The following is a 27,312-nucleotide window of genomic DNA, read 5'->3' as shown; positions in this document are numbered from 1 at the left end:
ACAGGTATGTCATTTGGAGCAACTGGCTTTCCACTCTTCATCCTCTGCATAGCTCCCCTCATTTCCTCCTTACTAATCCTCTGCACTTCCTCTCATTTTCTTCATTCATCACCTTCTCATAGTAATCCTTCCATCTTCTCAGCACACTCTCTTCACTCATTAGTACATTTCCATCTCTATCTTTAATCACTATAACCTCTCTCTCTCAGTCTGTGCTTTTCTCCTTCCTTATTGTTCAGCCTCACATACAAATCACAATAAGAGTTTTCCTTCGCTTTTGCCCCCTCTCTTTTTGCTGAACACCTTAATTATAAGTACCCATTTCGACTTTCTTAAACTCACTCTCTCATTTTTCTCGCCAGCTTTTTGCTGAAATAAATAAATAAATAAATAAATAAATAATAGTTGACTTAATATAATATTTAAATGCAGGGAGTTTAAGAGTTTTTCTACGCAGTCTCATTGCTTTTTTGGCCATCATTTTAATAACAATAATAATTCTTAAGGCTTAAGGCTTCCTGCTATGTTTTCGAACGAGTGTATTTTCAGCTCTATGTTGGTCTGCAGCATGTCCAAGTGTAATCTATATTTAATTAGAATATCTAAATGAAATATAAGATGAAATAAAACATTTATGTTGTGTATCCCTACGCGTATCCCTAGTATTAAATGTCATTGTTAAACAGTTTTATAATATGAGTAGTGTTGCACACTAACTCCGCCCTCGTCTGGGGTTGACCGAACGCCACGTACAGTTTGGCTCAACGCACCTTAAGCCAACGGGGGGCGGTTGTTGATACACTATGAGTGACAGGTGTATTGACCAATCGCCTCTCAACGCGACTGTTTTGTGAAAGAAAGTATACTTTTTTAGGCCAATAAGAGAAGCCAGAGGCGGTGCGTTGCCATGGTGAACACAACCTTTTTATATAGGTTGTAGCCAAGGGAGGCTTGTATTGGTGGTTAACAGATGACCGTTGTAAACAAGCTCCGGTGAAGCTCAGGCACTTTGAGGAACACTAAACCGTGAAAGCCAGGTGAAGAATAAAAAAAGAGGAGAGCAAAATAAGCTCCACGTTACAAGTAAGTATTATTTCACGCGAGGTGACGTTTACTAACGCCGTTCTCTCTGTCTGCTGAGGCTTAGTTTAGAGCATTTTCTACATCCATGTAGATAATGAATTAGCTGGCATCCTCACTGCATGATCCCTAATTTTACACACTCAGTCCGATTTTGATTCACTGTGACTAACAGGTTCACAGCGTTCAACTTAGAAATCTCTAAGAAAATATTCTAAAGTAAGCCACCAAACACGTGTGCTGCACGGGCCCTTTCTTATGGGAATTGCTTTTCAGATTAAGAGTTATTTGCATAACCTTATCAGTGTTCTGTCTCTATTTGAAGTGTTGACTTGCACCACTTTTTAAAATTATATATATATATATATATATATATATATATATATATATATATATATATATATATATATATATATTTAATAAAGATACGGCAAGTGCTCATTTTGTTCTGACTGCAGAGCTTTCTAAAAGATGTACGATCTTCACCTAACCTGAAACTAACTCCTATCTTTTTTCTTATCTATTTTATGTATGCTTTGCCTGACCAGATGGTGAGGAGTAAAGCCTTGGCCCGCTGTGGCCTTGTTCTGCTCAGTTTGTGGCTGTGTATCCAGTCAGTGCCTATCAGTGTGGACAAGACCAAAGAAAAGGCTAAAGAGGAGGAACTTGGTCCACCCGAGAGTGCTGTGAGTCACACGGGCAGTGTGAAATAAAGGGATATCCTATTAAAATGGAGTCTTACAGCTAAGTAGATAAAGCTCAGGGTGATCCAGACATGAAGTCCGCTGTTTCAGACACCTTTCAGAAATGCTTACTGACTAAAGATTGATTGAAAAACAAACAAAAGCAGTGTCTGTTAAATTAGGTGTAACTGTTCATTAGAAGAATTAATTGACTGGGAAAAAATACCCATAATCGGACTGAATAATGTTATGCATTGACAAGCTAAATGTGGTCTATTTCTCAGGACACTGGGTTGCACTACGACCGCTACCTCAGGGAGGTCATTGAGTATCTTGAGAAGGACCCCCACTTTAGAGAAAAGCTCAAAAATGCCAATATGGATGACATCAAGGTGCACACTTGCAAAAACAGCCCAATATTTTGTAAGCTGGTTGTCGACGTGGACATTTTTTATTGAACTATGGTATGTTGACTGTCTGCTTGCAGCAAGGCAAACTTTCCAAAGAGCTGAACTTTGTTCAGCACAATTTTCGGACCAAGCTGGATGAGCTAAAGAGGGAGGAGATGAACAGGCTGCGAATGCTCATAAAAGCTAAACACGACATCAAGGAAGGAAATGGTAAGTATCTTAAAGAAAGGGGAAAAAAATGATGTGTCACTGAGAAACTTGAACTTGAAACTTCATAAGTTTGCACAACAACTTCCGCAGTTTAAGTCAGTCCATTAGTTATGTTATTGAATGCAGAACTTAACTCTTGAAAGAAAATTATTATTCAAATTTAAATTTTGATCATTAATAGAGGAAGCTGTATAAATGTTCATACAGAATAGATTAACACAAGTGTAGGTAGAGAAAAGAAGCAAAGATAGAAGTCATAGGTCAATTTATTAAAAAACAAAAATGCATTGATATTCATGTAATCCTTTAACGCTTTCTAGAATAAATGTATTAAGTTTTGGTACAAAATGTGTTTGTAAAACCCAGCGGAAAAGAATAACCATGACACAACTCCAAAAAACCAAGTGTCTTTGTTTTACAGTTGAATAAATCTAATCATTATTCCTTTTCTTGCAGGCCAAACAGTGGACCACCAGGCCCTGCTGAAACAGTTTGAGCACCTGAACCACAAGAATCCACACACTTTCGAGGTGGATGACCTGGACCGTCTCATCAAATCGGTACACATACACCTAGTCATTAGCGCAGCTACTTGAAGGTTAATACTGACCCTGTTTCTCTGCACTGGTATGGCACAGTCACATTTATAATGACAGTTGCTCATGCAGAAATATTGCCATACTTAGCATAGCGTATCGGGAATTTCAGTGAGGGATGTTTAACTAGTCTGGCTTTTTTTTAAATTTTAGATGTAATAAGTTGGAGGCATTCACAGCTTTGTTCCCTTTGTTGGAGAGTGCTGACTCATTAGAGGTAAATGTGTAAGTTTTGCGAGACCAACATGTTTCCTGTGTGTGAAATGAGTATAAAAGAATAGTAATGGGGAGGCCGGCTTAATGAGTTTGCATGCCTCTGTAGTTTTACAACAAAGCTTCCAGTCATGCAGATGTAAATCCTAAAAATATTTTATATAAGTTTTACTTTTCTGTAGCATTTAGCTTTGCTCTATAATCATTGACCTACTATTTTGCCTTGGCACTGCTTGAGAAATGCAAAGAATGGTGATAAATGAGCATTTGCTTTGTTTTGTATTACCATAGCATTTTCATGTACTTTATGCTGAGCAAGTCCTTGCAGGGTTCTAGAATAAAGAGCCACCCAGAGGTTCTAATAAAATCAGGCCAAAATAATAATTTTAAACTCACAGATCCAGATTTTGAACTATGACAACAGTGTATTTATAGTACTCAGCAAAAGGTACAGTCACTATCAGAAATCCATCCATCCCTACATCCATATATCCATACATCCCTTTTCTTCCACTTATTCATGGTTTTGAGGGGCTGAAGCATACCACAGTTGTCATAAGGAGAGCGATAGGGTCCACCTTGAACAGGTTGCCAGTCTGTTGGCTAACACATAGTAAACAAAGAGGTACTGGTAGAACTTCAAACAGAAACGCCCCCATGCTGTGAGGTGGCAGTGCTAAGCATTGCACCACTGTGGGGCATTGTCTGTTATTAAGCCCTACCAATACAAAGAGCTTTTAGATTCTAGATACACACACCAGAATACTTTTGCAATCAAACCATTTGTCCAAATATGTTTTTTTATAAATCAACTTATTGTTACTGCAGCTCTCGGGTTTAGGAAGTCAGAGGTACTGTTTATTCATACCCAGTTAGCACTCACTAGTATCCACTAGTAAGCATGCTAGCACTAAATGGATGAATAAATTTCACCGCATGAGCTAAACACAAAAAGCATGCTATATCTGCCTGGGTTGTCTCTGCATTCAATGCTGAGTGATGCTAAGACTGTGACATGGCTAGTAATTATTCAGCTCAACAGTTTGCTTCATCCTCTATGGAACAACTCTGATCAGGCATCTGGATGTTGAATAGAGTCCATCTGTTTCAACGAGGTGCATAAATCTGCAGAATTAAGAGGTGAATTCCACTTCCCAACTTTTTGTTTTTACGTCTAGGCGACTAATGACCTGGAGAACTTTGACAAGGACCGCCATGATGAGTTCAAGCAATACGAGATGATGAAAGAGCATGAGCGACGGCAACGCCTGAAGAACTTGAATGAGGAGGATCGCAAGAAGGAAGAGGAACACTACGAGGAAATGAAGAAGAAACACGCCAGCCACCCTAAAGTCAACCACCCTGTAAGACGCCAGCTATAAAGCAGTTCATTACGAATGCTAAGATTATAGCCAATGCGGGGGAACAAATGACATTGAAGCTGAATGATATTATTTGGAAAACATGAATGATTTTTTTTTTTTATGATAAAATTAACTCATTTAGTTGGGCCAATTTTATTTAGATTTATATGCAAGCCATAGAATAAAGATGCTAAATAGTGCTAAATACAAAACAAGAAAAAGGAGAAACCTTGATGTGTACCTCTGTGTGTGCAGGGCAGTGAGGACCAGCTAAAAGAGGTGTGGCAGGAGGCAGATGGTTTAGATCCAGAAGATTTTGATCCAAAAACTTTCTTCAAAATGCACGGTAACCATAGACCATACACTGAAGGTCGTTTAAGAGCAAAGAATGAATATAGCATTCAAATGTTGTCTTATTTGCTAGTGTGCCAAAACTATGGATGGTTAAAATCAGACACAGATTTCCGTTGTTTGTTTTGTGTTGCAGACAGCAACGGAGATGGCTTCTTTGATGAGAGTGAGCTTGAAGCTCTCTTTACTAAAGAGGTATATGTTTTATGTCTAACTCTGGTTCTGCATAGTCTGCGATAATGTAATCTGCAAATGAACAAGTCTCTGAGGTAAAATTTGTGCATTTCATTAAGCTGGAGAAGGTTTACAACCCAGAAAATGAAGAGGATGACATGGTTGAGATGGAGGAAGAGAGACTGCGAATGAGAGAGCATGTTATGAACGAGGTGAGCCACCACAAAACTATAAAATGTACAGATCATTGTCATGTTTATTAGCATTTCTAAAGTATTGATTAGTATGTTATGAAGGTATTCTCTGTTGTCAGAATACAATCATAATGTATATTTCATAACAAACGTGTGGCATTGCTGCCTGAAATCTAATGAATGAATTTAAACATCTGTGTGTGGAGTAGCTATTTTAGCAAGGAGCTAAAGGTCAGGGCCTTTGGGACGTATCTGGTGAGTGATTTATCTCGATGACAGTTGTTGCTCAAAATTGCTTCATGTATTGACATTCAGGTGGACACCAATAAAGACAGGCTTGTATCACTGAGCGAATTCATGGCAGCCACAAAGAAGGAAGAGTTCTATGAAAAAGACGAATGGGAGGTAAGAGCTAGTAAGGTTTGGCTTCCCTCCTGGCATTTTTGTGTATAGAGTAGTATTAAAAATTAATGTGAACCCAATGTTATGTTAGTGTATTAAAATTCAATTCAATTATTCATCAATATGAGCTATGAAACTATGAGCTTAGGCTCGCGTAAGTGCAACACAATAAACAGCTGTTTTCAGAAATTGTCTACAAAGGGTGAGATTCCAAATCATTAAACTCCCCAAGAGATTTAACAGCTGACATTATATCATGAAATCAGAAATGTATATGATTTCTTATCACATCATTTATTTATGTGCCCTCTGCAGACTTTAGATCAGAACCCATTGTACACCGAAGAGGAGCTGAGAGAGTTTGAACAACAACTGGCCAATGAGGAGAATGACATCAACAAGAAGTCGGCTGAGCTGCAGAAAGAGAGAGAGGAACTTGAAAGAAAACAGGAAGAACTTGATGCTCAGAAGCTGGGGCTGAAACAGGTGAATTATCTGTCAACTATCCATAGCAGATGAAATACAATCTGAAAATAGGATTTTTCTATACAGTTGCTTGACCCTTTCTACAGATGTAAGAATCTGGCTTACAGTGTGAAACATGCTGAATTGCACTTAAATCTTGTTTTAGAGACTTGTAGACTTGAAACATGCAGGCAATAGCAAACAAAGTCTTAAACCATTTTTATGCTCTTAACATTTTTTTGTCCTTCTCTCGCTGCTCAGGCAATGGAAGAAATGGAAAGGGTTAAATCCCAAAGCTTAAATGCTGATGTAAAACGTGAGTATGAAATTTATGATAAATGATGCTGGAAACAACAAATCACATGATGTTAAAGGTCTCTTAATTGCACTCTACTTCCATTTTAACATTTTTTAAAATCAAGTGAAAATTAACCACCCAGTCGAAAACCTGCATCCAGATCCACAGAACAGCCAAAATAAGTTATTTACTTGTGCATCCCCAATCAAAATACACTTAAAAAGATGCAGTGAGGGAAAAGCATTGTTATCCTTTTTAATAAGACGAGATTAAAAGCTTTTTATCATATCCTAATAATGCACATATGAATCTTTGTTACAGAGCCTGCAGCTCCTCTAACTGCAGGTGAACATGCACCAGTTGTACCAGGAAACAGTCAGCCACCTCCGCCTGGTCACCAGCAGCAAGATGTACCCGTGCCTGGACATTCTTAGCAGGCCTCACCACCCTGTGTGCGATGTGAGTGAGCATGCAAGTGTGCTTGTGTTTTCATGATTTCAATTTTGGGTTATTGTTTAGAATTTTCAAAACACACAGCAACACATAGGGGGGGGGGGGGAAAGATCTCTTAGTGCCAATGATGCCCTTCCTTCTGCTGGTTAAATCAACTGAATGAGCCAGCCTGGAAATGTGGAGCTGCTCCAGTTTTCTATGTGGACAATCAACCCTTTTGTTTTTGTTTTTTTAATCTTGTATCACAAAAGGACTCTGTTCTCTATTGGAAGTTCTTTGGGGTGAAATGGGGAGGGCAGCTGGCCTGATAACTGAATGTTTAGTTTTGTTCACACTGTAGTTTCACTGCCACTTTTTCCTTAAGGAAATCCTTTCAGAATATTATTTATTTTTATGGTAAATTGTGAATTATTTTGGAAAAAATAAATGCCAGAAAAGTAAGATTAGAGCCGAAATGAAGTTTTATAGAAAAAGTGTTTCCTTCAATGTCTTTTCAAGCTGTTGTGACCTCTGGATCAGATTAGTGCAGAATAAGAGATGAAGTTAAATATATACAATATGTATTTAAATGTTATAATTTTTAATAATTGTGTTTGTGATTGTGACAATTGTAAGTGGTTGCCTGGATGTCAGTGCTTAGGAGTGTCTGTGAATTTGTGTTTATTTATTCTCGAACCACTGTAAATGAAATGAATGCAGTAGGTTGAAATTTGCCTTGTAAAAATCTGAATTAAACTCCAGAAGGAAGCACAAGGTAAAAAACAACAACTAATTTTTTTTCACTACAGACTAATAGCAAAGAAAAGATGGACACAAAATACTTTGAAGAGTTGAAGTAAAATACACTGGTTACTTTATTTTCAAACAACAACCTCTCTCCAACCTGGTATATGTGCTGAACAGTTTATGTTTATGTGACTTGTTAAAAAAGTACTTAAATGTCCAACTAATGTCCTGTGAAAAAAAATCATGAAAATGATGTACAAGGTTTGAATGTCTAAAATTAAGGTGAATGAGCTTGCAGATACAATGTTTCTGTCTCTTATTTTCATCACAAACCTCAAGTTCAACTCATCTTATAAACACAGTCATAAGTTAACATTCAGTTTTATAATTACTGTAGAATCTGAAGTGACATAATCATACTTCTGACAATAACTCACTGAACATGATTTAAAAAAACAAACAAAAAAACTTTCTTAATCAAATGGTCAGAATGGTGGGTTCAAATTCAGCTTCTTCCATATGATTCATTGAATCGCTCAGTGAGATAGGCGCCTGCTGTAACTGGCGGATATTTGTTGGAGCCATCACAGCAGGTGATCAGAGCCTCGTCATCCGGCTGGACAAAGTAAGCCAGAGACTGCCGTGTGCTGGAGTCTCCGACAGGAGGCAGCAAAACCCTGTGGAGCTAAGAAACAACAGGCAACACTAAACTATAATCCTAATGCCATGGCCATATGCAAAAACTTTTTTGGGAAGCATTTTAACTCTGTTGGCTTCAAAAAAGATCATGGGTCACAAAAACATATCTAAAGTTAAAGTAGGTGAGACCTTTCTTATTTCCTATAAATGACCCAATCTGACATATGTAGTCGCATTTACTTTTCTAGTTACAGTGCATTTCCATAACCTTGTCATAAAACCTTGGGGCGGAAATATCCCCTTCACTCACCACAGAGACGAACTGATCGCTCGTCCAGCGCTGCATCAGGTCAGCGATATTGATGAGGATGGCTCCGGGGATACAGGGAACAGGGATGAATTCACCTGAGCGTGTACGCACCTGACGGTCAAAAAGTGTCAGGAGGATAACAGGATTATTTGATACTTTGCTTGACTTTAACACATAATGTGTTACTAACTAAGCAAAACACATGACTTACAATTGAAGAAACAGTGATGACAGCTGTTTAAAGTGGCACACCACAGGAATTCCAGCTTAAGTGAGTTTGTAAATTAATCAGACCCTTTTTCAGTATGTTACCAAGCAACTTATGTGCTTGTGTGTCCCAGTGGTACAGGCCTTACCTGCAGACCTTCTGAGCTCTGGAACAGCAGAGTAATGCTGCCATAGTCTGAATGCTCTCCACATCGCAGCTGGCCCTCCTTTGCTTTCTCACAATTCACTGGTGGGTAGTAGAGAGATCGCATCGTAGTGCCATTTTTGTCAGCTAGAGGAGACACAGCAGTGTTGTCAATACAGTGTATCTCTTGTTTGTTTGTACCAATTTATGGACCAATCCTCCAAAACCGTAATCTGGTCTGCCTTGAGGTTACACTTTACAAAAAAGAAAAAAAATTCTTTCCCAGGATTAATTTTTGTTAGATTTTCAGTCATTTCCCTCGTTTGTTACTCGCATTTACATGTGTCTTGTATTTATATTCATTTTTCTTTTATTTTGTGCTGTACTTTTGTTATTTTTTAATTTAGGAGAAGAGCTATATAAAGTACTAAATGAATATAATATATAGTACATAAATTAAGCTAACATGTCTTGGTTGAACATTTTGCCCTTATTAGTATTCTCCCTAATTTTGTAGAATTAGATACTGCCAGTTTTTGTGTGTGTGTGTGTGTGTGTGTGTGTGTGTGTGAATAAAACCTTCTCACAAGGTCCATATGATCTGGGATCAGTGACCGCCCCTCATGACATGTAGCTTGAACACTTAGTAAAACTGATCATATGCCACTGTACACTGGGTACAGTGTATGGGGTAAACATACTTCCTATTAAACGGTGTGCACGCAAGAAGACTTCTGGGTCGAGTCCCAGACTGTGGGCCATCACCCTCAGCAACCGAAGACTCAGCTCTTTGCAGTGCAGAAAAAAGGATGTCTGGAACTCCTGAAAACTTTTCAAACTGCCTGATGATGGCCATTTCTACAACAGAAAACAACAGAACCACATCAGAGTCTGACTAATGATAATACTGATATTGATATCTTAAAGTACCCATAGTATGCTCATTGACCTACTTATAGTTTCAGTGTTATAATAAGATGGGTTTATGCTTTAATGTTCAATACATCAAAATTTTTGGTATCCTGTTATCCTGGACTTTACTGTACCAGCTCGTGTTGTTTTGTTATAATGTGTATTTAATGTAGAGAATGAGTCTGTAACCTTGCTGGTACTATTAAAAGTGCATAGCAGCTGAAAACGGATTCCAATTCTGATGGCTTGTTTGTATTACTCTCAACGGGGTGTGTTTGTGTCACTATTTTAATGTTTGTTTTGCTGTCAAATAACAAAGAATGAAATATGTAAAAAGAACAAGTTTATCTGGAATTTTGTGATATTAAGATGCAGGATATGTCAGTGACTTGATGTGGATTTTGGCTTTTAACTTCAAAATCCAAGAAACAAGGACACTCTGGAGTCCAGAGAAAAACCACCCATGTTTCAGCACCTTGTACGACCACCTGTGGTAGTAATATTTAAAGTACTGCCTTCTGTGCCACTCTTTCAGATTGTGTTACTGTTCACACTCTTCATTATAATGTTGCTCCAGTTCATCGAGGTGTGTAGTTGTTTTGCTTATGCACAGTTCTGTTAATGTCCCACCACATAATTTCAAACAGGTTGAAGTCTGTACTTTGACCGTGCCGTTGCAACACTCTCATTCTCTTCTTTTTCATTCATTCAGTTGTAGATTACCTGGGATCTTTGTCCTTTTGCATGACCCTATAGCTGTTGGACAGATGGCCTCACATTAGACTCTAAAATACTTTGGCATGCAGGGGAGTTCATGGCCAACCAGTGACTAAGGGCCCAGATCCTGTAGCTGCAAAACAAGCCCAATTTATCACCTGCCCACCAGTGTGCTTGAGAGTTAGGATGAGGTATATGTGCTAATATGCTGTTTTTGGTCCCTGATAAACAAGGTGCTGTGCACTGTAGCCAAACATCTCCACTTTGCTCACATTCGTCCAAAGAAGAGATTGAGGAGTCTTGGACAGAAGAGTCTTTGTGCTGGCAACCCTTATGAACAAGAAGCCATATTTGTTCAGTCTTTTCCTAACTGGAACTTCATGAACTTTAACATTTAACTTCCAACTGAGGCCTATGGAGATGTAACTTTATTTCACTAAGAACTGCATGATCTGACCTTGGAGTGAACTTGTAGGATGTCCATTCCAGGGATGACTGTGTAATTGTGTTAAGATTAAGGAAATGCCTCTGGAGAAAGTCTCCCCCAGGTCAGCAAACTGCCAAAACCTCTGCTCATATAGAGTTGGTTACACTTGCTGATTATCAGCTAATTATGTGCATTTGATGCAATCAAGTGTATTCAATAAGCAGCACCCCTGCTGCTACTTTCCTCTTAATAGGGGTGTACATAGTTTTTCAGTACTGCAGTTCAACATTTATTTTCCTGATTCCTCTCCAAACTTAACAGAGCTTTCTCTAAAGTAACAGATACTGAGTAACTTGTACTTTAACCCCCTGACTAATAACCTTGTGGCACCATGCAGTTGTTGTGTCTGAGCCCAAACTCTTAAGGTTAATCATAAAATAAATAAACTGATGAAAACAAACGATCAAGGCTTTTGCCTCCGAGTTATTACTATATCAGGATGAAGGGAGGCAGTGTTGAAAGACTCCTTCAGGTCCCCAGGTCGACGTGGATTCAACCTATAAAGAAATTATCCGAATTTAAACTCTCTTCCGCAGATACACATTAAAGTATAAAACGTATGCTTCCTACCTCTCCGTCTCCAATGACACCCAACCGTGGTTAGGGTTGTTCACGAAACTTTTCCTGCTGAAGGGTTGCTTCAGTTCATCTGGCTGCAGGAAGAATTTCTTGGATATCTCCATGACACAGTCCACCTGTCCAAACACACCAGAAGAAAAAGACGGATTCCAGTGTAAGTTCCTCGATAATAATTTTATTCTATCTAACTGGCCTCACCTCCTCCTGAGTAATCCCCGTGTTCCTCAGAAATGCAAAACCAACATCTCTAAATGCTGATTTCAACTCTGTGCTTAAACTCTGCCACTGCTCGTCAGCGACATCCTTCTCGCTCAGCCTGTAGGCGCCGAAATCCACAACTGGGATGTTCATTGTAAAAAAAAAAAGCTAAAGTTTCTTCAGTAAAAACAGCGTCGGGTTAAAAGACAGTCTGAGCTGAACACGAACAGTAAAAATAAATCGCAAATGTCCACCACTAGTATCTAGGCTTTCGGTCACATGACATTGTCTAGCCAATAGGAAAAATTCTCTTAATAATGCCAAATTGTGCAATAGCGGACTATCTTCTCACCTTTGGATATCCTCAGGTGTGTTGTTGTAAATGTGGCAGCGGGCAATAACTGAGCTAAAAAAAAAAAAAAGAATTAGCTTCTGCCGTACATTTTCCTTCTCAGAACATTAATATCTCAAATGTTTGATTTGAAGAAAGAGTGGAGCATCTCCTTTGCAGGATGCGGGTTCATGGGGATTTACTATGTTGGTGCCACCAGTTGTATCCTTGAACGGTTCCCTCGGTTCATACAAGACGCCTCTAAAATCTATGGAGCCTCTGCAGGGGCTTTGACGGCTGCTGTTCTTACTTTGGGAATACCACTAGGTGAGATTTTAGCTTCTTCTATACCTTCACGACCTCCATTTATCTTCTATGTAGACAAAACATAGTATCTACTTTGATTATCTAATAGGCAGATATAACAATAGTGAAGAAAGAGGCAATGCCGCTATCAGCATAATATATATATATATAGTCTTTGCAAAACTGCAGTTAAGTCATAAATTACTTTTTTTTTATGATAAAATGTATTGCTGTTCCGATGGTGGAAAACTGAGCACAAACAAACATTTATGGGAAATTACAAAGTATTGCTAGAGCTAAATCAATTGTCTGAATCATAAAAAACAACCTTTGCTGTTTAGTTATAAAAACTAACTAAAAGATTTGTGTCCTATGTAAAAGAGCCACTGTGATGGAAAAACTGAGATATGCAGTGTACTTGTATGTGTCTGATATTATTAAAAAAGAGAAGAATTTATATGCAGATGTTGGCCCTTGAACAAAAATGACTCTGGCACCCCTAAGTTATTGTTTTAATTCTCACGTTTTTCCTCTCTCCCATCTTTGATTGTCTGCACTTTTTTTTTTTTTGTCCCGTTTGGATCTTTAGCCATCAGAATTGTTGTCTTAAGGCCAAGAAAGATGCCAAGCGGATTTATTTTACCAAGTGGATCATCATGGCCTTGCCATATTGGTCCATTTGATTGACCTTTATTATAATTATGAATTTATTTTATTTTCAGTTGCTACAAACGGGACAGACATGACTGGGGGATAGGACAGGGAGAAAGAATGAAAGAAAGAGAGGGAGAGAAAGAAAACCAAAGGGGAGAAGAGATGGTGAGAAGGGGGGAAGAAAGAAAAAACAAAACAAAAAAAACCCAAAACACCTGGGTCACCTGTATGGAGAAAAAAAACAGAAGAGAAAGCAAACAACAAAGAGCAACATAATAAAAAAAACAGCACCATCACAATAAACTAGCTAGCAGTAGATATCAGTAGATACTAAATAATAAACGATATTGTGCAGCACGCAAGATAGACAGCGCACAGTGTGCTTTGAGGCAGCAGCCAAGAAAGCTGTAGTCCGCGTCTGTGAATACCCGTGTGTACACCTGTGTGCATACCTGTGTGGATCAGCATGCTTGCATTCCAAAGGTTTCTCCATGTAACGATCTGCTAGGGAGTGTGGGGAGCCACAGCCCCGTCCTCCAGGGCATGAAGCAGGTATGGAGGAGATCAAAACTCCAGACATCCAGAGGCCCCCAGAACACAAGAGACCAAGGAAGACCAACAGAGGGGCAGCCGCGCCACTGTTCCAGTAAGAGCTGAGGAGAGTCCCAGATGAGGGCTCACTCAGCAGCCGCGGAGCAGAAGCCAGGGGGAGTTGCAGTGACGCGCCCGTGAGCTCCGCCGCTGACCCCAGTAGGCACTCCCATACTCCGCGACCCGCCAGGGAAAGGGGGCCCAGGCCCATCCAGACCGGGGCCCAGTGCAGGAGCGCCTCCCGGCCCCACAGAGCCCGGGACAGTCCACCCAACCCCACCACAGAGAAAACTGCACCCACCCCACCATCCACTCATCTTCCAGACTACATGAGACAATAGACGCCCAGGCTGATTGTCTGCACTTTGCCAGAGATGGTTCTAGTCCCCTCTGGTGTTGCTGCATCTTATTTGATTTAAAGAAAAACACATACACAGGAAAAGTAAAGTACATTAGCCTAGTGAGCTTACTCAGTATCTCTGATTGGTGACAAGGGAAAGGAAAACAACTTTAGTACAGTGACTGAAGAATTGGCTCTCCGAGTCTCTGTAACAGTTATCGGCTATGATTTTTCTAATATCTTGTTCTGTATTTTTTTTTTTTTAATCTGGTGATGTTTTGAATCTGGTGAGTCTATTTGATATTGGATTCACATCATTAAGACTTGTCTAACCGTTCAGTGACCCCTAACACCCTCTGGATAGGGAATTGTCTAGCCAATAGGGTGAGGTCTTTTCCAAGCCTAGAAGACACTGATCCCAACAAGCTATAAATGTTTAATCACAGGATAAAGGTAACCATTCAGAAAAACTTTGCATTCATTTACAGCAACCCTTGTGTCTTAAGGACCAAGTGGACCCAAGGATCAAGGGTTCAGATTTTTCCTTTAGCTAGATGCAGAATCACTCATGTGTTACAGTCATAATAGGTCACTTTATCTCAAATCAGCCAATTCTTAAAAGCTTTCCTGCTGGTACAAAGTTTCTTAACATCACAATGAACCAGGCTCTATAGTTTGAGACGGACATTAAAATGTGTGATAACTTGCTAGTTAAAATATGAAAAAAGTCCAGTGCTCCTGCAAAGTCCCATATTTGAGCACTCATTAATAAAAAAAAATTAAAAAGGAAATTAGTGACAGTTTTTGAATGAATGTAGCTGAATTTTACAATACTGCAAAATAAAGTATGAAGACTTCTTTTTTGCCCGAGACTCTTAGCCACAAGCATGAAAAAAAAAAATCCCTTTTTATTCAGCTTTCATGCTGGATTGACCAAGTGTGACAAGGTGTACCACAAAAAGAAAAATATCAGAAGATAGTTTCATCTAATTCAAACAAAAATCTGGAGTTTTCAGATAGTACTTTAATTTATTTTATTTGCAAGATTTTAAGTTATCCAATTGTGGAATATTTACTGTTAAACCTTCCCTAATTTGTATAAAAATGTTATCATTTATAGTGTGGATGTAGAAAGAAAAAAAAGTAAACTAAAAAAAAAGCAAATTATACAATACAATACAACTTTATTTATAGAGCACATTTAAAAACCAACGGTATGCCGAAGTGCTTCACATAAAAGACAGAAAATAAGACAAAAATATTATAAAAATTAAATATTATTAAATATTATAGGACCATAACAAAGTACCAAGTATGCTAACAGGTCAGTGTCACTAATACACAGGAATACCATAAAATGCATATCAACTAAAACATGTTAAAATGACAAAGCCATTTAAAATATGTATAAAAGGTAAAATAGACGAAGTCCAGGGATTAGATACAGGCATTAACTAGCAGGAAAGGCAAGGTTAAATAAATAGGTTTTTAACCGTGATTTAAATGATTGGATAGAATCAGATGCGCAGATAGCAATAGGAAGGTTATTCCATAAATCTGGGGCAGCCAAGGCAATTGCACGGTCACCTCTAGACTTCAGACAAGATCTTGGCTTCACCAGGAGTAACTGAGTAGATGATCTCAGTGCTCGAGCGGGAATGTACGAACTAAGGAGCTCGATAAGGTAGCTCGGGGCTGCCTTGTTGACAATTTTAAAAATAAGCAGCAGTAGTTTAAATTGGATGCGGTATTTAATGGGTAGCCAGTGCAGGTCAGCTAGAACAGGGGTAATAGAGGTATACCTCCCAGTTCTGGTCAGAAGGCGTGCTGCCGCATTTTGAACAGCTTACAGTCTATGAAGAAGAGCAGAATGATCAAATCAAATTTAAAAGAGCTATCCAGCAACACGCCCAAATTGCTAACAGTGTCAGAGAGGGAGCTGGCAAGGGAACCAAAGGCATCACGAAATTGTCTGTGAAGGATATTGCTATCAAATACCATGATTTCAGTTTTCTTATCATTTAAGATAAGAGTTTCCTAAGAGCCACTCTTTGACCTCACACATGCACTCTTGAAAGCAGTGCAGAGACCGAGCAGGATCATCAGCAAGTTCAAAGTAGATCTGTCAGCATAACAATGATAAGCGATATTGTATTTCTCAAAGATTGCGCCTATAGGGAGCATATACAGTGAGAATAGAATAGGACCCAGCACAGATCCTTGAGGCACGGCACAGTAGACAGGTGTAGGGGAGGAAGAGCAGGTGCCCGGGTTGACCGAGAAGGACCTATTGAAGAGGTATGATTTAAACCAATCAAGGGCAACACCTCTAATGCCTACAGTATGCTCAAGCCTCGCTAACAAGATGCTGTGATCCACCATGTCAGAAGCCGAGGATAAATCCAATAGAACTACCGCAGAGCGTCCAGTATCAGCAATTAGAAGAAGATCATTTAGGACTCTAAGCAAAGCTGTTTCAGTGCTGTGACGTGGTTTAAAGGCAGGCTGGAATTTATCAATAATATCATTCGCATCCAAATACGACTGGAGTTGTGAAAGAACTATCCTCTCGAGAATTTTAGACAGGAACAGGAGCTTAGAGATCGGTCTGTAATTCGCATAATCATTATGATCAAGGTTTCTTTTTTTTAAGACTGCGGCTGGACTACAGCATGTTTAAGAGCTGACGGGACACAGCCAGAGAGTAAAGAAGAATTCATTAAAGATAAAATACTGGATCCAATTACGTCGAAGCAGTCCTTGACTATGCGAGATGGGAGGATATCATATATAGGATTAGTATTCTTCAGTTGCTCAACTAATCACTTGAGAGCAAGGAGTGACACGGGCTCAAACTGATGGAAGGTTGATGAACAACCAGGAGTAGAAACAGGGCTCGACACTAAAGGAAGCGAGGACTTAAGAGAAGAAATTTTATCTAAGAAGTGAATTAAAAATTGTTCACAAAGAGCCGGAGAGCACACCAGCGGCATATCAGGACGGGGATTGACCACAGAATTACAAATTTTAAATAGCGTTCAAATGTTGTGACCATGAGCCAGGATAATTTTTGATAAGAAAGCCACTTTAGCCATTTTAGCAGCAGTTTGAAATTTCGAGCGGCTGGCACGTAGGATTTCATAGGATACCTGGCGTTTATCTTTTTTCCACCTCCTCTCATCACGGCGGCAGACGTTTAACCAGTATTGGGAAAAGGTTCTAGGGTGCTTCAATTTACTAGGTGCAACAGCGTCAAGGATAGAGGAGCATATGGATACCCGTCACCCAGGTTCCAATATGGATCTGGGCGATGTGAGTAAGAGAATCTGAGATTTAAAAGTGTTTGTCTGTCGTAGGTTATTAGTGCACAACCATCTGCTGAGCATAAAACCAAAAAAATAAGGAGTACTATGCCAAGGTCCAGTAAAAGGGGTAGGGAAGGTAAAAAGCAGAGGCACAGACGTGGACGAGGACAGCTTGCCATACACATCGGCGCCATCTTTGAAAAAGAAGTCCTGAGAGATTAATTAAACAAAAAACACTTTTTTTCCCTTTTTTTTTTTTTTTTACAACAAATAACCATTCCAGTGCATGTGATATTGAGTTACTTTTCTTTATGCAGAGAAGTGCTGTGCCGACTTGATGTCAATAGCCAAAGAGGCTAGGAAGCACAAACTGGGACCCTTGCATCCATCTTTCAAACTGCTTCAGAGAGTGCAGGACACTCTGCTGAAGCATCTACCAGAAGATGCCCTTGTTCGAGCCTCTGGGAAGCTCAGCGTGTCCCTGACCAGAGTGTCTGATGTGAAGAACGTACTAGTGTCAGAGTTTGACAGCAGAGAAGAGCTCATTCAGGTATATTTTACAGCTTGGAGCCATTTTCATCCAGCAAAACTCTTCAAGGTTCAAGATTCAGAATTCCCAACTTTATAAGTATACAAAAAAAAAACTCATTCTCACAAAGAAGAGGTGGAGAGACTGACAATTCTGGTGAAATTAGCAGAAGCTGCTTAGAATTGTGCTGATAAGAGGTGAAAAGGCTAAAAAAAATTTCAGAAGAGGTGAATAAGCAGAATTTGGGCAGAAAAGAGGTGAATCAGAAGAATTTCTGCTGAAAAGAGGTAAAGAAGCAAAAAGATGAGCTGAAAAGAGATGAATCAGCAGAATTTCTGCTCAAAAGAGTTTTTTCTGAAAACAGCAGAAAAAACTGAAAATTCTGCTGAAAAGAGTTCAATCAGCAGAATTTCTGCTCAAAAGAGTTTTTTTTGAAAACAGCTGAGATTTGTGCTGATAAGAGGTGAAAAGGCTGAAAACTTTGCAGAAAAGAGATGAATCAGCAGAATTTCTGCTCAAAAGACTTCAATCAGCAGAATTTCTGCTGAAAAGAGTTCAATCAGCAGAATTTCTGCTGAAAAGAGCTTTTCGCTGAAAACAGCTGAAAAAGCTAGTATTTGTGCTGAAAAGTGGTGAAAAAACTTAAAATTCTAATGAAAAGGGGTGAAAAAGCTGAAATTTGTGTCGAAGAGAGTTTAAAAAAAGTTTAACTGTTAACTGAAAGAAATGTTGCCATAAGCGGGATTTGAACCCCGGTCTCCCAGTCTGAGAACGGATGCTCAACTCACTGAGCTACAACTCAATAGCATCCACACAATTATACAGCTATCACTGTTTTCCTCATTGCTAAAATGGATTTAAAGGCACAGTGTGTAAAATCTCAACACTAGATGTCAGTAGATAGCAGTCACTCGAACTCTGTTTTATTACTCCTTTCCTGAATTTCTGTTTTCTATTTACACTGCAGGAAGCTATAAAACTTTGTTACAGAAGTCAGGTCAGGTTGCTGCTGTTAGCTGCTGTTAATGAAACTTTCTTTAAAGTGGATCTAACATACACTGAACAAAAATATAAACGCAACACTTTTGTTTTTGCTCCCATTCCCCATGGGATGGACGTAGAGACCTAAAATGCATTCCAGATACACAATATAACCATCCTTCCCAAACAGTGGTCACAAATCAGTCCAAATGTGTGGTAGTGGGCACATCTGCCATATTGAGATAATCCATCCCACCTCACAGGTGTGCCACATCAGGATGCTGATCTGACATCATGAGTAGTGCACAGGTGTACCTCAGACTGCCCACAACAAAAGGCCACCCTGGAATGTGCAGTTTTGTCTCACAGCAAAATGCCACAGATGCCACAAGCAATGAGGGAGCGTGCAATTGGCATGCTGACAGCAGGAATGTCAACCAGATCTGTCGCCCGTGCATTGAATGTTCATTTCTCAACCATAAGCCGTCTCCACAGGCGTTTCAGAGAATATGGCAGCACATCCAACCGGCCTCACAACCGCAGACCTCGTGTAACCACACCAGCCCAGGACCTCCACATCCAGCAGGTTCACCTCCAAGATCGTCTGAGACCAGCCACCCAGACAGCTGCTGGAACAATTGGTTTGCACAACCAAACAATTTCTGCACAAACTGTCAGAAACCGTCTCAGGGACGCTCAACTGCATGCCCGTCGTCCTCATCGGGGTCTTGACCTGACTCCAGCTCGTTGCCGTAACAGACTTGTGTGGGCAAATGCTCACATTCGATGGCGTCTGGCACGTTGGAGAGGTGTGCGCTTCACGGATGAATCATGGTTCACATTGTTCAGGGCAGATGGCAGCTGAGAATGTCCCAGTTCTTGCATGGCCAGCATACTCACCGGACATGTCACCCATTGAGCATGTTCGGGATGTGCTTGACCGGCGTATACGACAGCGTGTACCAGTTCCCACGAATATCCAACAACCTCGCACAGCCATTGAAGTGGAGTGGACCAACATTCCACAGGCCACAATTGACAGTCTGATAGACTCCATGCGACAATGTGTTGCACTGCATGAGGCAAATGGTGGTCACACCAGATACTGACCGGTTCTGGGTCCCCAGACCCCCAATAGCGCAAAAAACTGCACATTCCAGGGTGGCCTTTTGTTGTGGGCAGTCTGAGGTACACCTGTGCACTACTCATGATGTCAGATCAGCATCCTGATGTGGCACACCTGTGAGGTGGGATGGATTATCTCAATATAGCAGATGTGCCCACTACCACACATTTGGACTGATTTGTGACCACTGTTTGGGAGGGATGGTTATATTGTGTATCTGGAATGAATTTTAGGTCTCTACGTCCATCCCATGGGGAATGGGAGCAAAAACAAAAGTGTTGCGTTTATATTTTTGTTGAGTGTAGTTGGACTTGAACAATGAATAAACTCTCATATGATGTGAGAACGTAATCAAACTGTTTATTAGACGGAAAGTGTGATTTTTAGGATACTCAAACCTCACGTTAGTTGGCATAATGTCAGCTTACAACCAGCTATTGTTGTTGTTTGGCCAACTCATTGTCAGCTGTGCACAGACAGGAGGGTCACATATTTAATCTTCTGACAATAAGTAACTGCAACTAGGAATAAACAAGCATGTTTAAACATGTTTTCATGTGATAGAAACTTGACTTCAGTTCAGGAGATGAGGCCTGAGGTGAGAAGAAAGAGGCTGAGGTAGAAATGAGGGAGGAGAGAGCAGTGGAGGAGGAGAAAGACATGATGGCAATATACATACTCATAAGGTATATATGTGCTTGATCTCTAGCTGCATCTATTAGGTGGATCAGTGACGTCTGTCTCAGCCACTGTATTCAAGATGGGAGAGCAACATGGCTCTTATTTATTTTTAAAGGATTTTCAGAATCAGAATCAGAATCAGAATCAGAAAGGGTTTTATTGCCAAATGTTGAGCAGGTTTACAACATTAGGAAATTGCTGCGGTGCTTCAGTGCAAACATGCTGTCATAAATTGCGCTTAAATAGACATGAAAAAATAAAAGTAAGAATAAGAATTAAAAGTGCTACGTAGAAAGATATATGCATGAGATATACATGAGATATATACATGAGAATAAGAATTAAAAGTGCTACGTAGAAAGATATATACATGAGTGCAGGTGGTGATCAGTGCCAAAACATGGAATCATGCAGTGAACACAGCGTAGGGTCATGAGCTAGTGGTGGGAACAGTCATACGGTTATTGTTCATGTGACCAACAGCAGAGGGGAAGAAACTATTCTTATGGCGAGAGGTTCTGGTGCGAATGGACCGGAGCCTCCTGCCTGAGGGTAGCAGGTCAAACAGACTGTGTCCAGGGTGAGAAGGGTCAGCTGAGATCCGAGCTGCACGCCGCGGTGTCCTGGAGGTGTACAGGTCCTGCAGAGATGGGAGTCTGCAGCCAATCACCTTCTCAGCAGAGCGCACAACACGCTGCAGTCTCTGTTTGTCCCTGATAGTGGCTCCAGCGTACCACACGGTGATGGAGGAGGTGAGGATGGACTCGATGATTGCGGTGTAGAATTGCATCATCGTCCGTGTTGGCAGGTTGAATTTCTTCAGCTGCCTCAGGAAGTACATCCTCTGCTGGGCTTTCTTGATGACGGAGGTGATGGTGGGCTCCCACTTCAGGTCCTGAGTGATGGTGGTACCCAGGAAGCGGAATGAGTCCACAGAGATGATGGGGGTGTCAGTCAGGATGATGGGGGGGAGTGGGGCTGTGTGCTTCCTGAAGTCCACAATAATCTCCACTGTCTTCTGGGCATTCACCACCAGGTTGTTGTGGCTGCACCAAGACACCAGACGTTCAACCTCCCTCCTGTAGGCAGACTCATCCCCATCCGAGATGAGCCCAATAACGGTGGTGTCATCTGCAAACTTGATTAGCTTGACAGACTGGTGGGTGGAGGTGCAGCAGTTGGTGTACAGGGAGAAGAGCAGAGGAGAAAGAACACAGCCCTGAGGGGAGCCGGTGCTGATGGTCCGAGAGTCAGAGACATTCTTTCCCAGCCTCACATGCTGCTTCCTGTCCGTCAGGAAGTCAGTGATCCACCGGCAGATGGGATCAGGCACATTCATCTGGGAAAGCTTGTCTCGGAGATGGTCTGGAAGGATGGTGTTGAAGGCAGAGCTGAAGTCCACAAACAGGATCCTGGCGTAGGTTCCTGGGGAGTACAGATGCTGCAGGATGAAGTGTAGGGCCATGTTGATGGCGTCATCTACAGACCTGTTGGCTCTGTATGCAAACTGCAGGGGGTCCAGAAGGGGGGCCGTGAGGGTCTTGAGATGGGAGAGAACTAGGCGCTCAAATGACTTCATGACCACAGATGTTAGAGCCACGGGTCTGTAGTCATTTAGTCCAGTGATCCTAGGTTTCTTGGGGACAGGGATTATGGTAGAGGACTTGAAGCAGGCAGGCACATGACATGCCTGCAGTGAGGAGTTGAAAATGCCAGAAAACACTGGGGCCAGCTCGTTTGCACAGTGTCTGAGGGTGGCAGGAGACACACCGTCTGGGCCGGGAGCTTTTCGAGCATTCAGACTCCTAAACTGCTTCCTCACATCTGCTTCATGAATATGAAGAGTTGTGGTGGGAGGAGGTGGTGTGAAATCCTCTTTTGTGTGGGGTGAGGAGGGGGGTGTTGTAGGTGAACAGTTTGAAGGTGGTGATGGCTCTATGGAGGGGGGAGAGGTGGGGGAATGAGTGTCCAAAGTGTCTCTATTGTTGGGGCCGTTGGAGGTGTGAAGGCTGCCTGATGGCTCGTCAAAACGGCAGTAGAAGTCGTTGAGGGTGTTGGCTAAGAGCAAGTCATCAGTGGAGTGGGGGGTTTTAGGCTTGTAGTTTGTGATATTCCTAAAACCTTTCCACACAGAGGCCGAGTCATTCTCTGAGATCTGCTGCTGCATCTTCTCAGAGTGCTGATGTTTGGCAATGTCCACTTCCTTAGTGAACTTGTACTTGGCCTCTCTGTAGCAGTCCCTGTCTCCGCTTCTGAACGCCTTTCTCTTTTCCAGCCACAGCTTTTTGAGTTTAGGAGTAAACCAGGGTTTGTCATTGTTATAACTCACCCTGGTGCGTGATGGCACAATGCTGTCCTCACAGAAGTGGATATAGGAGGTGACAGTGTCCGTAAACTCGTCCAAGCTGTTAGAAGCAGCCTTCATTGTGTCCCAGTCTGTAGACTCCAAACACGTGCGAAGCTCCTCCACAGCTTTCGTTGCTCCACAGTTTTTTTGTCCTCACGACAGGTTTGGAGAGCTTCAGCCTCTGTCTGTACGCGGGGATTAGGTGGATCATGACGTGGTCAGAAAGTCCGAGTGAAGCGCGGGGCACCGCGCGATAGGCCCCGCTGATCGTGCTGTAACAGTGGTCTAATGTCCTCTCCTCTCTGGTCGGGCATTTAATATACTGCTTATATTTCGGAAGCTCATGGCTCAGATTGGCTTTGTTAAAGTCCCCAAGAGCAATGATGAGAGAGTCCGGGTATGTCCGCTCCATGTGGAGTATCTGCTCCGCGAGTGCGCACTGAGCTGCCTGCGCATCCGCGTCTGGCGGGATGTAAACAGCGGCCAGGATGAATGAAGCAAACTCCCGCGGAGAATAAAACGGTTTGCAGTGAATAAAAAGGTATTCCAGAGAGGAAGAGCAGTGCTGAGCAATCACTGTTACATCTGTGCACCAGCCACTATTAATGTAGAAGCAGACACCTCCACCTTTGGTCTTACCAGAGAGAGAGGCCTGCCGGTCCGCGCGCAGCAGATGAAAGCCCTCCAGCTTGAGCGCGCAGTCCGGGATGTCCTCACTGAGCCACGACTCTGTAAAACATAAGACACAGGAGGAGGCAAAGTCTCTGTTCATGCTTCTCATCAGGGCCAGTTCGTCTATCTTATTCCCGAGTGAGCGTACGTTGGAAAGGAAGATCTCAGGAAGAGCAGTTCGCAGTCCGCGTCTCCTCAAACGCACGAGTGCGCCAGCTCGCTTCCCTCTCTTTCGGCGTCTCTTTAAAGGATAAATTCAAGTTCAAGAACGGATCAATTTGCTGGAAGATGTATTTACACAATAATTAATTTCTGTTTATGAGTACATTTTCTTCTGTTAAATAACTTAAACAAAGTACCTACTGTACCGTTAAAGGCTGACCAGAAAGACAAGAGACAAGACAGGACAAGTAGAAGAGAATTTTTGAGAAACTAGGTAGAGGAATAATTCTGTTGTCCTCTCTGGCATGGATGAGTTTGTGTTTCTACATCCAATGTGACATAATATCTGACCTTTCCTAGGCCCTCATATGCAGCTGCTTCGTCCCGTTTTACTGTGGTGTCATTCCACCCAGATACCGTGGAGTGGTAAGTATATTAGAAAGGTTGAAATGACAACCCAGTTGACATTACAGCACATAAACAGAGTTACACTTAGTTGTGTAACAGTATTCTGGTTTCTATCTGTGCAGCTGGCAGCATATGGAGACATCTCAAAACTCTGCTTGTGTCTTATCCTGATTTGTGAAACCAAGTTGAATTAAAGTTCTGGATGACAGATATGCTAAAAGTGATTGAGCCTTCATCAGAAACTGTGTACAGTTTTTTCAGTGTTAAATAATCTGAATATCTGGTTCTATGTGGTTGTGACATGGACCAAGATTATACCTAATGACAAACAGCTTACTTTTCCATTCAGCACTATGTGGACGGTGCCATCACTGACAACCTGCCCGGTTGTCAACTGAAACAGACAATCACGTTCTCGCCATATGCTGGCAAGAGTGATATCTGTCCCCGGGCAAGCACACTAAACCTCCCTGAGGTACGCTTCAACAATGTCAGCATCCAGGTCAACTCAGAGAACCTCTACAGAGTGACCAGCACCTTCTTCCCTCCAGAGCCTGAGGTGTGTTACAGATTTGTGTAGATTTCTATTATTTTCATCAGTTTTCATCAGTTTGAATTTTTACAGGCAATGGCTGAAATTTGCAACAATGGCTACAGGGATGCTTTTCGTTTCCTACAAGAAAACAGTAAGGACGTTGATAATGGCGGCTAAATATTCATGAGAATAAACTGGCTCCAAAAGATTCAACTCAAAATAAAACAAAAGATACAAAATAGACCATTCCATAGAAGCGTTTGTCAGATTTGTTTTTCTTTACTCCTTATCACATTGGACTTCTTTGCTTATCACAGATCTGATCAGCAGTGAGTGTCCCATAAGAAATCTGGCGATCGATTCATTTAAAAATGTCTGCTGTGAAGTGGTGAAGGAGTCCAGCGTGAAGGCACAGCAGGATGGATTGAACACACTTCGGGAAGATCACTGGTGGTTGGATCCACACCTCGTAGAAAATCTCCCGATTGAAATTCAAAGGGGTAAGGACAGTTCGCCTGTGATGAGATCAGCAGGGAAAATACAGCAGACAAATAATATACCATTGAGCCAGTGCAATCATTTTTTTAATGCAGTCAAAGTAAATATGTTTTTTATTGTATTTGTGTCAGTGCTATGCGTGGCCTGCAGAGAGACACGTACTGCTGATGGTCTGTTCTCCTACATGACTGGGTACCTGCCAAAGAAAGTGACTTCTTACATACAGATCCCCTATTTTCTGCCTGTTGAGTTGGTCAGCTCTCTATCCCAGAGGTACTTACTTACTATTCTTTATGTTGGATCCACAACATTCAAATGAATTATGCTTACACTGAGCCCTTTTCTTCCCTGTGATCTTAAAATCAAAAACTGTTCTTTTGTTGTTGATGCCAAAAATGTATTTTTCATTCTCAACTACTAAACTAGGCAAACATTATTTAGTTTTTACTGTCAGTTATTTTTGGCAGAAGTAAAAATTTAAAAGGGATTTTCATTCTGGACCAATATTTCAGTCTAACCTTTAATGTAGGATTTTATACAGATTATTTCCCCTTTAGTGATAATGCCGATTTTACTTCAAAGTGCCAAGTGCTTTGACCTTTCACAGCCATTATGGATTAATGTGTTTCTCTCTCTTTGATTGCTTCTTTCAGATTAGTTTACTGGATTCCAGATCTACAGAGGGACATGAGCTGGCTCTATAGCATGGTTGGAGACATATACAAACAAGCATTGAAGGACAACAAGGAGGAGAGTGATAGGTAGGCAGTGAAAGGAAGATATGCTGTGCATTCTTCCACTCTTGATAAAAGGATGTAATGTGATTTCACTGGTGCAGACATGATATCATATGTCAAAGTACAAATGTGATAAATGTAGTCCTTAGTTTTATAGATGTCCTGAACCAAAGATTTGGATAACATGATTAAAATCTAGATAAGATAATTGTTGAAAAATCTATCGTTAGATTTATTTCTTGGAACAATGGCCATGAGATGTTCTGACAGTGGATTCAGAAGATTTTCCACACACATATTAATTTCAATGTTTGTTTTTCCAGTGAACCACCTCTGCGCAGATCTAAAAGCCTGCCGTTAGGCCTGAACCTGTGCAGTGAAGGAGAAGGAGATATAAACAATTCCTCAGTGACCCCAGAAGCCACTTCTGCCTCTAGTCGTACCTTTACGTGCAACACACACAGTACATTGGCTCACATGCTTCTGATACCATCCACTGGCAGCGGCACGTCTGGGTTTAATGAAACCACCCTAAAACCAAGTGCAGGTAGAGGCTGGGGTTTGGGCAGAGTTACGGGATGGCTGGGAAATTCAACCAAACAAACTTGAAATCTCAAGGAAAAAAAAACCCCATAACAAGCAAAAACAACTGTGATTGTGTGTAGCCCAGTCTGAGAAACTGCAAGACATATTATCTTTATGCCAGCAGCTGGCAACATCAGCTAAACAAAGAAAACAAATAAATAAACAAATAATGAATTACAATAATCTTTTTTGCCACTGTAATAGGATATAATGAAAAAGAAAATCATTTATCTGTGTCATCATGCCTCAATGCCCTGTTTACAAGCTTAGATAAATCATCTCTTTCTTGCCTACAAACTATGCAAAATGGCATGGCCGGATTACCATGTTCTAGTAAGCAAGCTCACATTGCTCATTTTTTAAATTTAAAAGTATTGTATTTACGCTAAATAGAGAGGCTGTAGTCTATTTACCCCATCTTCTCCTTAAACACACTGCTATTGGCTCAGTCAGTTGTTCCTCACACATCACTGAACACTAAAGAGTGGACAGAGCCTTTCAGACACTGGCACTAAGGGCTTGAGATGGTCTCCTACTACAACTATACATACCTGACTCTGTGGACTCCTTTAAAATGCATTTGCAAACTTGTCTTTCATATGTATATATTCCTGCTATTTTCTATTGTGATTCTTCCAAGTTTTTATTTTGTTTATTCCGTAAACTTGTATGGCTCTTTGTGACTACATAGCTGTATAAGTGTTTTATCAA

General features: G+C 41.0%; 3 protein-coding genes across 4 annotated transcripts; 2 read left to right on the top strand and 1 right to left on the bottom strand.

Annotated features, from left to right (window-relative positions):
* The first annotated feature begins 925 nt into the window (after window positions 1-925).
* On the top strand, window positions 926-7,916 carry nucb2b (nucleobindin 2b). The gene is made up of 13 exons (XM_086299444.1): window positions 926-1,083; window positions 1,629-1,766; window positions 2,048-2,155; window positions 2,251-2,383; window positions 2,840-2,943; window positions 4,371-4,556; window positions 4,812-4,902; window positions 5,044-5,102; window positions 5,201-5,293; window positions 5,591-5,680; window positions 5,993-6,163; window positions 6,404-6,458; window positions 6,762-7,916. Exons 2-13 carry the CDS (start codon window positions 1,629-1,631, stop codon window positions 6,872-6,874), a joined length of 1,341 nt encoding a protein of 446 aa, XP_086155570.1. The 5' UTR covers window positions 926-1,083; the 3' UTR covers window positions 6,875-7,916.
* Window positions 7,730-12,091, bottom strand: LOC147325123 (uncharacterized). The gene is made up of 7 exons (XM_086299445.1): window positions 11,814-12,091; window positions 11,607-11,731; window positions 11,467-11,533; window positions 9,622-9,778; window positions 8,925-9,067; window positions 8,569-8,679; window positions 7,730-8,304 (listed from the first exon to the last, which is right to left on the bottom strand). The coding sequence occupies exons 1-7, from the start codon at window positions 11,964-11,966 to the stop codon at window positions 8,125-8,127; spliced, it is 936 nt and encodes a 311-aa protein (XP_086155571.1). The 5' UTR covers window positions 11,967-12,091; the 3' UTR covers window positions 7,730-8,124.
* Window positions 11,822-27,311, top strand: LOC147325122 (patatin-like phospholipase domain-containing protein 2). 2 transcript variants are annotated; one of them, XM_086299442.1, is made up of 9 exons: window positions 11,822-12,471; window positions 17,658-17,890; window positions 24,199-24,264; window positions 24,596-24,805; window positions 24,872-24,932; window positions 25,099-25,281; window positions 25,411-25,552; window positions 25,933-26,040; window positions 26,340-27,311. In XM_086299442.1, the coding sequence occupies exons 1-9, from the start codon at window positions 12,285-12,287 to the stop codon at window positions 26,623-26,625; spliced, it is 1,476 nt and encodes a 491-aa protein (XP_086155568.1). In that variant the 5' UTR covers window positions 11,822-12,284; the 3' UTR covers window positions 26,626-27,311. The 2 variants fall into 2 exon arrangements, with proteins under 2 accessions (XP_086155568.1, XP_086155569.1); XM_086299443.1 differs by lacking the exon at window positions 11,822-12,471 and adding an exon at window positions 16,285-16,333.
* The last annotated feature ends 1 nt before the right edge of the window (window position 27,312 follows it).

Source organism: Aulonocara sp. 'chitande type north' Nkhata Bay, linkage group LG7, assembly GCF_057382095.1.
Source record: "Aulonocara sp. 'chitande type north' Nkhata Bay isolate Kocher_YH1m ecotype deep benthic linkage group LG7, A_spYH_male_GT1.1, whole genome shotgun sequence".
Classification (NCBI taxonomy): domain Eukaryota; kingdom Metazoa; phylum Chordata; class Actinopteri; order Cichliformes; family Cichlidae; genus Aulonocara; species Aulonocara sp. 'chitande type north' Nkhata Bay.
This window is presented reverse-complemented; position numbering and strand designations above follow the sequence as displayed.

Bases quoted from the DNA above. Each gene is read 5' to 3' on its own strand.
- LOC147325122 (XM_086299442.1), top strand. From the start codon at position 12,285: ATGTTTGATTTGAAGAAAGAGTGGAGCATCTCCTTTGCAGGATGCGGG. The intron at 24,806-24,871 runs GTGTGTTACAGA...GAATTTTTACAG, and splicing joins TCTTCCCTCCAGAGCCTGAG to GCAATGGCTGAAATTTGCAA. The intron at 26,041-26,339 runs GTAGGCAGTGAA...TTGTTTTTCCAG, and splicing joins AACAAGGAGGAGAGTGATAG to TGAACCACCTCTGCGCAGAT.
- LOC147325123 (XM_086299445.1), bottom strand. From the start codon at position 11,966: ATGAACATCCCAGTTGTGGATTTCGGCGCCTACAGGCTGAGCGAGAAG. The intron at 11,534-11,606 runs GTAGGAAGCATA...ATTTCTTTATAG, and splicing joins GTGTCATTGGAGACGGAGAG to GTTGAATCCACGTCGACCTG. The intron at 8,680-8,924 runs GTAAGGCCTGTA...TTTGACCGTCAG, and splicing joins AGAGCTCAGAAGGTCTGCAG to GTGCGTACACGCTCAGGTGA.
- nucb2b (XM_086299444.1), top strand. From the start codon at position 1,629: ATGGTGAGGAGTAAAGCCTTGGCCCGCTGTGGCCTTGTTCTGCTCAGT. The intron at 2,944-4,370 runs GTACACATACAC...TTTTACGTCTAG, and splicing joins TGGACCGTCTCATCAAATCG to GCGACTAATGACCTGGAGAA. The intron at 6,164-6,403 runs GTGAATTATCTG...CTCGCTGCTCAG, and splicing joins AGAAGCTGGGGCTGAAACAG to GCAATGGAAGAAATGGAAAG.